Below are 13,523 nucleotides of genomic sequence, written 5' to 3' on the forward strand. Positions count from 1 at the left end.
ATTTCTTGATGAACTTCAAATCGAACTACTCAATTAAGATACAAGGGTGGTCCCAAACAATATTTTCCTTTAATAACCAACACATACCCCAAAATAGATCAAATAGATTTTAGTATTATTTATTAATTTTATGTTTATTGATTATCTCTGTGTCTAGTATTGACTGTATTTCCATTTTTCTCTTATTACAAAAACATGCAACGCTGTATCTGCATCCTATGTGCCAAATCGGATGTGGACATCCATAGAGCTTTTTTAGCTTTTCAATTCTGATAAATGTTTTTATGTATGTTTAAATTATATTTGTTATATATTTAATTATTATTATAGTAGTTTATAATTATTTATAAATTTATGTATGAGTTTAAAATTTATAATTATTTTTATATATACTTTTTAATTGATATAAATTTAATTGATATAATTATATGAATTTATAATAATAAAAATAATTTAGAATAAAAAAATTGATTATGTGCCTCGGACGTGGATATCCGATGTCTTGATTCTTGGATATCACGTCCGATTTATATTTAATATTTTACATAAAATTTTTATTACATTATTTATATAATTAATTTATTAGTTTATAATTATGTTTAAGACTATAAATAATTTTTTATGAATTCAGAATTTAATTAGATAATATATAATTGTTAAAAAATAACTTTTGTGATTTTTTTAGATTTAATATAAATATTTTAGAAAAATTAAAGTGTGTGGTGGGACGTGGATCGGATATGGAGATCCAAATTCGTTCTTTTGCATATTTGTATTTTTCTTCTCTTTTCCATTAAAGTTTGCTACAAAAGGTATTGATTTATAGATGTTTCAACATTAAGAACTTTTCGAAAGGTCTTTGGTAAATTTTGATGTGCAGTGGTTGAGTTACTTGTCTTCAACCAGTGAGTCTGCAATGAAATTAATGTTAAGATTTAGTAGTTTTTAGTTGACATACTGAATGCTTTCTTGAACTGGGTTTACCCCGCTTCAAGTGTAATGATGGTGCTTAGATATTTCTTTTGTGTTGATTTCAGAGTGATTGAGAGAGTTCCTTTTCATGGCGGTGTCTATGGAGACTGTGGCGGTGAACTCGTGGATGAGAGTAGGACAGTATTACTCTATAAATCACTTGCCTTCCAAAATTTATGAATCTTCTCCGCTAGTTGCTTCTTAGTGTGTGCTTGCAGTGTCCTTTGTGCTGTGTGCCGAAGAAGCAATGGAAAGAAAATAATAGAAGAAGAGGAAAGCAGTGCTCTGTCTGCAAAAGAAAAAAATGTTACTTCGGCCCAATTAATAAGAGAATTTCGGCCCAGACAACAGAAAGAGAAAGGGTTGATGAAATTTATGGAGAATGGACTTACTTTTAACACCCCTTTCTCTTTTTCGGCCAAAATATAATTTTCCTCTCCTATTTTCTCCCCTGTAATTTCGACCTCTCATCATAATAGAAACCTTTAGTCTCTTAAATTTACAAATTTGGTGATTTTAATCAAACTATTCAAATTAACATATTGATTATTAAATATCGATTTTACAAAATATTTTTGTTGCTAGTTTTGCATGACTTGAATGTGGTAAATTTGTATGTATTTTTCTCGACGGAAAGAAAGACTAGACACCTGTATATTTGTGTTTTATTTTCATTAACATTTTTATTTTGTCAAGAGGTTCTTGTTGGGTTGAAGAAGCTCGTGTAAAAATAATATTTGAGTAGTTTATTAAAGATACACATGCAAATAAATACTTATTATTGTGGAAACTAAAAACGTTTTACCTAAAAAGAGTACTTCAAACATTCTTATCAAATTGTATACTCTTCACAGAGCATCTAAGATTCCATGTAGTCTTAAATTATGACGAATCGCCGTTAAAATTTTGCTAATTCTCTTTAATTCACCTTTTTTTTAAATAATTATTTAATTTAAGAAAGTTTATTAAGTTTAGTCAAGTTTGTAAATCATTATTAAGTTTGGATATCTGTTGTCATCATCTTTAAATTCAGCTTGTGCTAATAAAAATCAATCCTCTTCTCATGGACTTTTATCCCGAAAAAAAAAAAGAGTGAACATATTTCCAAAATACTATCATTTTTGTGGCAATAAATGGAAAAAGAAACATAAATTTTAATGGCAAGTTTGAGATAAAGTAAATGTCTTGGCTCAGGATAATCTAAATAAAGGATTGCATAGGTGACATTACAAAATCCTTCATCACTTTATTCACTTTATGTTAGTTAACATTGATGGAAAATATACGTCAAAGGTCTTTCCATATAAAAGTTAATTTGATTTTAAAAGAAAAAAATAATAAATGTGTAATTAATGAATCATTTACCATTTATTTATAATTTTTTAATAGATTTTTTTATTACAATCAACCTAATTATTATTCAAACTTTATTAGTCACAATTATGCTTTAACGATAATGGCTTTTTGAGTTAATCCACTTTATCTCAATTGTTTGGTCGTTATGGCACAAATGCATTTTGGCCACTCGTCTTATTGTAATAAAATTACCACCTCTTTTGTTGATTAAATGATTGACTGTCTAACTATTTATTGATTGGACAAAACACATTATACACAAGGCTCCCAAGCTTGAGCACCGTCTATGAGATACGAAGGGATTTGTATTTTAGTTGTTCGTGTTGGATCGTTTTAGATTGTTAGATGTAAAGAGATATAACAGTTGAGGCTTCACGACGTTTAAGGTACACACTTCTAAATAGGGGTGAAGTTAACATGTCATTTTCACCTTTTTCTTTTGTTGTCTCTATTTCATCGTTTACTTTCTCGTCAAATGTGAGATGATTTGTAGTCAATTTAAGATTATGTACTTATTTCATTGACTCTATCAATATTCTAAAGGAGAAAAGAAAGAAGATAACTTAGTTAATTAAAATTATTACCTTATTTTCTATATATATTTCAAACTTAAAATTAGATAATATTGATAATTCAATTGAAACTTAATGATGATGACATAATAGTTCTCAAAAATAATAAATTTGAAAATGAAGTTTAACTTAAATATACAATACCAATTCGTCTTATTTTTAATTAACGGATAACATATATGAAATTATATTCCAAGTTTAAAGGATCTTATAATCAAAATTTCATTCAAAGATGAATTAATCCAAATGAGCTTTTAAACTAACAGAAGTGCAATATGGTGATTGTAGAGAAAAGAAGAAGATAATGGTGAAAGATTTATGTAGCACAGATGTCGGCAAAATTAATATTTTAAAAATTTCTGCCAAACTCTGTCCAAAATAATAAAAAATAGAGGAAGTGGTGTGTTAGAGATGCAGATTAGATATTGCAGATTTGAAATTGCACTTTTGCGGCGGCACGAGAAAAGCAAATTTCTAGACATTTTTTTATTGACAAATAAAAAATATAGGGTATTTAAGAGTTTGAATTCTGATTATTTTTATACGATTTTTTTAGTTAAAGGACAATTCATAAGAAGTGTCTTTAGATTTTTTTAAAGGAGATTGATCTTGGTTAAAATTTGTAAGATAGTAGCCGTAGTGTTCCAAACATCTTCCTACATAAAATAAGGAAAAATCGGATAACCTTATATTTTAAAAATATATATGTAATTAATTCTTTAAATCGATGTTTTTTGTTCATTTTTTATTCCTAGTTCAATGACTTAATTAGTTAATATAACAACGTACATACATTTAGAAACTAAAAAAATTATGGGGTTTTAAATGAAATCTAAGAAAATAAAAACATAATTTGTATTATTGGTTGATAACCTAATATTATTATACCACGCTCTTTTAAATACACATTTTAATCGGTTGCAGTTTATTAAGAATTGTAAAATTTAACAAGTTCCCTTCCATATTAAATTAATCTATCTTTCATTTTATAGTTTTCAGTAAATCTTCGCCAACAAAAATACTTAAAGGATATATTCCGAATATTCTTCTTAATTAAAATATTTTCAACTTCAGGATAAAGATTCCATAAACAAAAACAAATGAAACTCAAGAAATTTTATACATCTAATAAATTTGACTAAATAAGAAAAGGGTACATTAAAAACAATTTGATTAATACATTTTTGTCATGCTTAATAAATACTGAGAGTTATTTTATAAAAATAAAAATTATATAATTTACTTTTGAAAAACTTATAAGAAATCTTTTTACAAACCCATCCACTTAATGGTAGATTTTAAACTTAACTCAACATTTCAAAATTAGGTTATAAATAAGATTTGCACTCATTTATATACAGTAAATTTGTCTTATCTTTAGTCATTTTAGGATTTCCAACATAGTCCTCATGTTAAAGAATATACATATAGTATGTGAAACTAAATATTAATGAGTGATTTGTATATTTATCTTATCTCTAGTAAGTGTAGGATCTCCAACATATTTTCGCACATGTCGAATGTGAGACTATATTAATGAATGATGGGATAGTTACTAGATAACGAGTGACCCGATAGATTAATAATTAATAAATTTTGTTACGATAGACTTTGGATTTCTCTTATATCATCTAAAATTTGGACTTTAAGTCTAACTCAATCTTACAAATCAGGTGAGGTTTCCACCTACTCATAATTTTTTCTCATTTATATGTGGAACAAAAATAGTGCCTACTCAATCTTACAAACTAGGTGAGGTTGAACACAGATAGTGTCTACTCGCTACCGACCTGCAACAAAAAGTTATTTTAGTCGCCAGATACCCATAGATACCCAAAGATATTTAAGCAAAGATATTTAAGCAAAGATATTTTATATATTTTTCAAATAAAATTATAAAAAAAATAATATATAATATAAATTAAAATTTAATCTTAATTAAATTTAACCTAATAAAATATAATTTTAATTTTAATTAAATTAAATAAAATATAAATTAAATTTTAAATTTAACTTTTTACTGGTAATGAATACCGCAAATACGAATAGTATAATACCTCACTCGACCTATATATAAGAAGATATTAAAATATTTGTTATTCACTATTCGCAAATAACAAATACGTGAGATACCATTATTCAAACAAGAGTATTTTTGTCATTTTTAACTTTGTACTCATTAATATATTAATATATTGTGAATATTTTTTTTTATTTTTTCCTTTAAATAAATTTTTTGTGTTAATTAAACTCTTAAACAATATCTTAAAACATTAAACAAAATATTTCAATTATCTTTTATTAGGACTGTTGAATAAATGTGGGACAATTAAGCATGGAAGAATAAAATATACAAGCACGCTCAATGTAGATAATGCATTTGTATATGTTAGTGAAGTGATGTTAGAAGATGTTTTGGAAGCACACCGTTGAGGTGAAATAATGGCAGTTGTTGAAAACTGACTCTCCGACAACATCAAACAGGTGATAGAGAGAACCATATACCTACAAGGGTCAACAAATAGTTAATACTAACACAAGTGGCTACAATAAACATGTCAAATTCACAACACATTACTGCCAAAACAACTACTATACAATTTTATCATATGTATTTTTTTTTCTTATTGTTAAAAAAATAAAACGCATGTTGAGATAAAGCTGAAAAAGATGCTTCCATGCCAAAACGATAAGGTGGGGAATGTTTCTCTTTAGAAAAACAAATAATTTCAATGGATTTCTCACGCAAAATTATAATTCAAAAGTGCTTCTCATCAGATATCCTTCCCAGATTTAACACTTTTTTATTCTCTTTCACTACACAACAAATTTAATTTAAAAGTGCTTATCTGATTTCAATTTCTTCATTTTGCTCTGATAATAGTTTTTTTTTCTGTCTCGGGAAAGAATTAACTGATAATATAATATATCATTTAAAAGTGTGACATGTCCCTGATTTATTATTTTAGTAAATTGTGTTTTAAATCTCTGATGAACACAAAAAATTATAAGATCTAATTTTTAATTCTATAAAAAAAGGTTTATGTTTGGTTGTGAAAATAGAAGGATCAAGCATATCTGATATTGCAGATTTCTTTTACATTTCATTCAATAGCCGTGCAGATTTCCCATTAAGCTAAAAGAAGGAGAGAAAAAAAACGTGTAATATTCTTCGGATGAAATCCTTACCAGTAATGTTGATCTTGTCAAAAGTAGGATCAACATTTTGGTTCAACCAATCACAACTTCATCATCATTCTTTTAATTATGTCAATTTAATATATTCAATCTTCTTAATTATTATTAAGTGAGATACGTGGATACTTTTTGTTTTTTTGACTCCAAATTATATAAGTTGACAAAAATAATAATTTTATTTCATGAATATTAAGTTCATGCAATTTTAATTTTCAAGTTTGTATTATGTTAACTGATTTTTTTATAGTAAGAGTAAAATAATGTATTAACTAGGGTATTTTTAAAAATAAAGTTAACAAAGAAAAAAAAACAAGTAACATGAATCCCACTAAAAGTGGTGGTGGTGGGAAATGTTGAGATTGAAAGGTTGATTAATGTAGTGGCACCTATACATATTCTCTAAAAAAGTGTATCTGAAGCATGAATCGGTCAAGATTGGGTTTGAGTATTATTGCATATGATGGATGGTAAGTGACTCTTTGGACATAGCCCTGTCAACAACAACAACACAAGTGCCTTCCATCTAGCTAGTATTTCATAAACAAGTATTTCATAAAACACATTATATACTATAATAGGAGGCATAAATGAAAAATACAATGTTAAAAAGAAAAATCTAGGCTATAAACAGGAATCATGTCGCATGGGTGTGCTTTAAAAGGGAAATCTAGACCACAAAAATAAAATGGCAACAAAGGAAAAGATCTCATATAATGATAACGTTATGAGATTTTGGAAGAATATAAAATGAAAAAGATTGAGAGTACACTAAATACGGCACACAAATAATAGTGAAACTTTGACACAATAGTGTTGAAGGAATGCACATATATAAAGCCTGAGAAGCTAGCAAAACAGAGATATCATATTCGTCTTCATAACCAACCATGAAACATTCTGTGATTTACCTTACTATGTGTCTTGCCTCTTCCATTATCATGGTGATGGCCACGGTACAAAGGGCAAGGTTCTTGTTGGGCACCAACGATTACTACGTTCGAGTGATCAACGGTTTCACTGACAATTCCTCTGTGCCGTTGGTGATTTGGTGTTCTTCCGAAGAGATGGATCTCGGAGGACGTGCCCTTCAGGAACACGATGATTTTAGCTGGGTGATGAGGCCAAATTTTTGGAGCAGCAATCGCATGAAGTGTACTATGAAATGGGACAGTACGAGGAAGAGTTTTGAGGCGTTTAAGGCTTCACGAGACACTGAACGATGTGGGATTCATAGGATGTGCTCCTGGATGGTCACTCAGGATGGCTTCTATTTCAGCAATGATGAGGTTAATTGGAGGAAGGACTTTTTGTGGTGAATGTGTGAGAACTGTGATGCCAAGGTTTTCCCCTTCATCTTGGATTCACATCACAACCCTGCTTCAATATGGGGATGCTGTTAGCCAATATCAGCACAGAGGAGTTTTGTATAATTATATATAAATTAAATAAATAAAAAATGTGTGTGCAGTTTTTGTAATGGTAGAAAAGGTGACGAGTTTTGTTTTGTTTTATCGTAACATAGGATGTATCGGTCGAGAATCCAAATGTTTTGCTTGTAGAACTCAGCTATGATAATGAGGATGCCATTGTCGTGCATATCCTTCATTTCTTTTAATAAAGAAAAGAAAAAATGTGTTAAACCGCTTTGAACTTTGAATGTAGGATCAGTTTAGGATTCTCCAGTTACTTCACTGAGTCTATCAATGTCCTAAAGGAGAAAAGGAAGAAAAAAAATGATAATTTATTAAGTTAAAAGGATAAGTACCTTATTTTCTATATATATGTATATATATATATATATATATATATATATATATATATATATATATTTCAAATTTAAGATTAGATAGTATTGATAATTCGAGAAAAACTTGATAATGATACATAATAATTCTCAAAAATAATAAATTTCAAAATGAAGTTTAACTTAATTATACAATACCAATTCGTCTTATTTTTAATTAACGGATAACATATATAAAATTATATTCTAAGTTTAAACGAACTTGTAATCAAAGTTCATTCAAAGATCAATTAATCCAAATGAGCTTTTAAACTAACAGAAGTGCAATATGGTGATTGTAGAGAAAAGAAGAAGATAATGGTGAAAGATTTACGTAGCACAGTGGTCAGCAAAATTATATTTTAAAAATTTCTGCCAAACTCTGTCCAAAATAATAATGAATAGAGGAAGTGGTGTGTTAGACATGCAAATCACATATTGCAGATTTGAAATTGCACTTTTGCGGCGGCACGAAAAAAGCAAATTTCTAGACATTTTTCTAGTGACAAATAAAAAATGGAAAATGACACTTGAACAACCATTTTTTACAACATTTAGACACGCGCACACGTGTCTAAATTTGAGTGGTCCATTTTTATTTAATTTTTCCAACTGGACCACTCAAATTTAGACACGTGTGCGCGTGTCTAAATGTTGTAAAAAATGGTTGTTCAAGTATCATTTTCCATAAAAAAATATAGGGTATTTAAGAGTTTGAATTCTGATTATTTTTATACGATTTTTTTAGATAAGGGACAATCATACAGAAGTGTCTTTAGATTATTATTTTTTAAAAGAGATTGATCTTGGTTAAAATTTGTAAGAGAGTAGCCGTAGGATGAGTGTTCCAAACATCTTCCTACATAAATTGTTTGTAACCATCATATTATAGTCTATAAAAACTTTGGAAAAACAAGCTTGTATTTTAAAAAAATATATGTAATTAATTCTCTAAATTGATGCTTTTTGTTCATTTTTTATTCCTAGTTCAATGACTTAAATTTTAATCGGTTGAAGTTTATTAAGAATTGTAAAATTTAACAAGTTCCTTCCATAGTTAATTAATCTATCTTTCATTTTATAGTTTTCAGTAAATCTTCGCCAACAAAAATACTTAAAGGATATGTTCCGAATATTCTTCTTAATTAAAATATTTTGAACTTCAGTTACATAAACAAAACAAATGAACTCAATAATATTTTACATATTTTTAATAAATTTAACTAAATATTAAAAAGGTACATTAAAAAAAATTGATTAATATATTTTATCATGCACGATAAAAACCGAGAGTTATTTTATAACAATAAAAAATTATTTAAATATATATTTTTAAAAAAACTTATAATTTTTTTTACAAACTCAACTTTTTGGATTTTAAACTTAAGTTCACCTACTTACTTATATATAATAAATTTGTCATATCTCTAGTCTCTAGTCTCTATATGATTTTGAACATAACTCTCACCTCAATGCGTGTGTATATATATATATATGAAGTGTGAAATTAAACATTGTTAGATGATTGTAAATTTGTTTGATTTCTAATCGTGGTAGAATCTTTAACACACCCTCACACATATTGACTGTGTGACTAGATATTAATAAATAGTCTAATAGTTGCTAGATAACAAGTGACATGATAGATCTAACTAACAACAAATCTTATTATGATAAACTTTAAATGACCCTGATATCATCTAAAATGTAAGTTTTAAGTTTAACTAAATCTTACAAAATCATCTGAGGTTAGCACCCAATTATAAATTTGTCTCATCTCTAGTCATGAAATCTCCAACACATTTCTCCCATTCTATATACTTCTCTAATGGAAAATAGATATTAATGGGTGGTATGACAACGACCTGATTATAATGACACAATAGGTCCAACTAACAATCAAACTCCTAATAATGGGTCACATGATAAATCCAACACACAATAAAATTTTCAATAATGGGTAACATGATAGGTACAATAAACAACAAACATTTAATAACCAGTAATAAGATAGATCCAACAAATAGTAAATTTCGTTATGACTATGATAAGATCTTAAGTTATAAACTTTAAATTTAACCAAATCTTACAAAATCTAGTTTATAAGATAATATTTATATCCATTTATATATTATAAATATGTCTTATTATTTTTCTCTTTGAATAAAATTTTTGTATTGATTTAATTCTTAAACGATATCTTAAAACTTTAAACAAAATATTTCAATTATCTTTGTTACTACTATTGAATAAACGTGGGAGAATTAAGCATGGAAGAATAAAATATATAAGCACGCTCAATGTAGATAATGCATTTGTATATGTTATTGAAGTGATGTTAGAAGATGTTTTGGAAGCACACCGTTGAGGTGAAATAATGGCAGTTGTTGAAAGCTGACTCTCCGACAACATCAAACAGGTGATAGGGAGAACCATATACCTACAAGGGTCAACAAATAGTTAATACTAAAACAGGTGGCTACAATAAACATGTCAAATTCGACAACACATTACTGCCAAAACAACTACTATACAATCTTATCATATGCCTTTTTTTTTTCTTATTGTTAAAAAAATAAAACGCATGTTGAGATAAAGCTGAAAAAGATGCTTCCATGCCAAAATGATAAGGTGGGGAATGTTTCTCTTTAGAAAAACAAATAATTTCAATGGACTTCTCACGCCAAATTATAATTCAAAAGTGCTTCTCATCAGATATCCTTCCCAGATTTAACACTTTTTTATTCTCTTTCACTACACAACAAATTTAATTTAAAAGTGCTTATCTGATTTCAATTTCTTCATTTTTCTCTGATGAACAAAATAGATTATAAAATTTAATTTCTAACTCTATACAAAGATTTATGTTGGGTTGTGAAAATAAAGAATCAAGCATATCAGTATTGCAGATTTCTTTTACAGTTCATTCAAAAGCCGTGCAGATTTCCCATTATGCTAAAAAAACGTGTAATATTTTTCGGATGAAATTCTTACCAGTAATGTTGTTCTTTTCAAAGTAGGATCGACATTTTCGTTGAACCAATCACAACTCCATCATCATTCTTTTAATTATGTCAATTATAATATATTCAATCAGAGCATATTATATATGCAAACACACTTTCACACGAAACAGTAAAAAAAAATATAAAATAACTTCTTAATTATTAATAAGTGTAATCAGGAAGGAACTACTACATCAATACGAAATTTAATGTAATTTTTGTAAATTTTTAATTGGATATAAAAATACAATTTTTATTGTTCAAAGAGTAATTGAAAGGAGAGACGGCTTTAGATTGTGAAGTTGAAATTATATGCCATCCTCCGTTTTTTAAGAAAATGAGTCGTATTGAGTATTTTTAAAAATATATATATATATATAAGAACAGTATTGAAAAAATAAATAAATTAGAAAAACATTAAATAATAATTATAAATGTAGAATGACATCCCAAATATATAATAACCACAATCATATAACTTAGGCGTTCACATTCCAATAAAGAGAAGTCAAAGTAGAATACTAGTTCAGTAGCAGTAGCTGATATTACAGTCATCCACAAAAGGTCAAAAGGTGAGAACTTAAAACTTAAACAGTTTAGAGTACTTCAAACTAACACCAACTTAAATTTAGAAATCCTAAAAATACTATACTGCATCATCGACATCCTCCAACTTTTTGCTCCAAGTGGATGATCATCGTAAAGGAAAACATACACAAATAGCACACAACAAAGAAGCAAGGGTGAGCTAAATAAATATCATCGTGCTTAGCTACATATAAAGAACAATCAAGGCATATAACTTTAAATCATGACTCAACCACTCACACGACTCATCCGGATTGGTATAACTGTCAAACTATTGGTCGTCTTTGCACCACTTATTGTTATCATAAGTTACGGAGCCCTTGACGTGGTGAACGTTTGAGCACCACCTATTCAAAAATTGAACGGTTCAACATGGTGGTATTTTAGAGAGAAGGCAGAACAATATTTAGAAGATGAGTTTTTAGAGAGAAGGAAAAAGTTGACAGAGTAAAAGCTGACTTAGAAGAAAGAATGCTCCTAAGGTCATGTGCCTTTGATCTGATGGGTCTGACTGCCCCACATAAGGTCCAAAGGCCCATTTATTAATTTTACAATTCGTTACACATTTTCTAAATGTGAAAACCAAAATTGGTTTTAAATAACATAAAAATGATCTCAACTCAATTTTGGTTTATAAGAAATGAACACTATATCTAGGAAGTATCAAAATTAACATTCACTCATGACAGTATTTTTAATTTTTTCACGTTGTTTTTAATCAGCTCCATTTAACTCAATAAATTGAAAATGTAGGATTGGTGGGCTCGTCCACTTATATTTTTAATTAAAAATTAAAATAAAAAAATTATTTCTTTTATTGAATTTGTTGAAAGTACATCAATTATAAAGTCAAACTACATTATATAATATATTCAAACCTTATTTTACAAATTAAGATTGAATTAGATTTAAAAATTTATTTTTAATGTAGTATCAAAATCAAACATTAACTAAATATTAGACCAATTTATAATAACAAAAAGATACGGCTTAAAATCTAATTTTTAAAAAATATTAATGTAAAATAATAAATATTATAATTTATACAATTAAATATATTATTTAATTAATGAAAAAACTTAAAATAATGTTCATATCAGTAAGCATATATATATATATATATATATATATATATATATATATATATATATATATATATATATATGTGTGTGTGTGTGTGTGTATAATAAAACATTAAAAAAACAAAATAAAAAATTGATGAACTAGCCTTGAGGAGGTGAACTAAAATTTTCATGGTTTGGCTTGTTTTTTTGACTCCAAACTATATCAGTTGACAAAAATAATAATTTTATTTCAGTTGATGAATATTAAGTTCATGCAATTTTAATTTTCAAGCGTGTATTATGATAACTAATTTTTTTATAGTAAGAGTAAATTAATGTATTAACTATAGGGTATTTTTAAAAATAAAGTTAACAAAGAAAAAAACAAGGATTAATGCAGTGGCACCTATACATATTCTCTAAAAAAGTGTATCTGAAGCATGAATCGGTCAAGATTGGGTTTGAGTATTATTGCATATGATGGGTGGTAAGTGCCTTCCATCTAGCTAGATGCCTCCATCACCTTCTCACCCACAATTCTTGCATAACCTCTTATATGTTCCTCACAAAACAACATCTCCTAATCAAACTTACTGTTATACCATGTTTCACCAACGACATCTGTACATGTTCATATTATAAAAATATATTAAAACTTTTACATTAATTAGGTAAATTAATTTTGTGAAATTCAATTAAGTTTAAAATAACATGTTATTAAAAAGTTGTGTTTGATCATTAGTTTATGAGAAGTTTGTTCAAGTCAACGAAAATCGTCTCAATAGCATCTTTTCAAATTATAAGTGTACGAAGTGTTATTTTAAAAAATTATTAAATATGTACTGTTAAAATGATCACCGTAAACCTCCATGAAAGTGCATGTAAAATTGCAACTGAAAAACGAGAATAATTTAATCAGGAACATATTAAATTTAATTTTAAACCATAAAAGCATACTTACCAATAAGTTAATGTCCTTTTAGAA

The 13,523-nt window shown here is 27.5% G+C and overlaps 1 protein-coding gene across 1 annotated transcript; it reads left to right on the forward strand.

Moving 5' to 3' along the window:
- Nucleotides 1–6,887: 6,887 nt before the first annotated feature.
- LOC124845165 (S-protein homolog 5-like) lies at nucleotides 6,888–7,741 on the forward strand. Its single transcript, XM_047322234.2, has one exon. The coding sequence runs from the start codon at nucleotides 6,986–6,988 to the stop codon at nucleotides 7,412–7,414; it is 429 nt and encodes a 142-aa protein (XP_047178190.1). The 5' UTR covers nucleotides 6,888–6,985; the 3' UTR covers nucleotides 7,415–7,741.
- Nucleotides 7,742–13,523: the final 5,782 nt, after the last annotated feature.

The sequence above is a fragment of the Vigna umbellata genome, chromosome 5 (genome assembly GCF_029865625.1).
Source record: "Vigna umbellata cultivar VRB3 chromosome 5, Vumbellata_1.0, whole genome shotgun sequence".
In the NCBI taxonomy this organism is placed as follows: Eukaryota; Viridiplantae; Streptophyta; class Magnoliopsida; order Fabales; family Fabaceae; genus Vigna; species Vigna umbellata.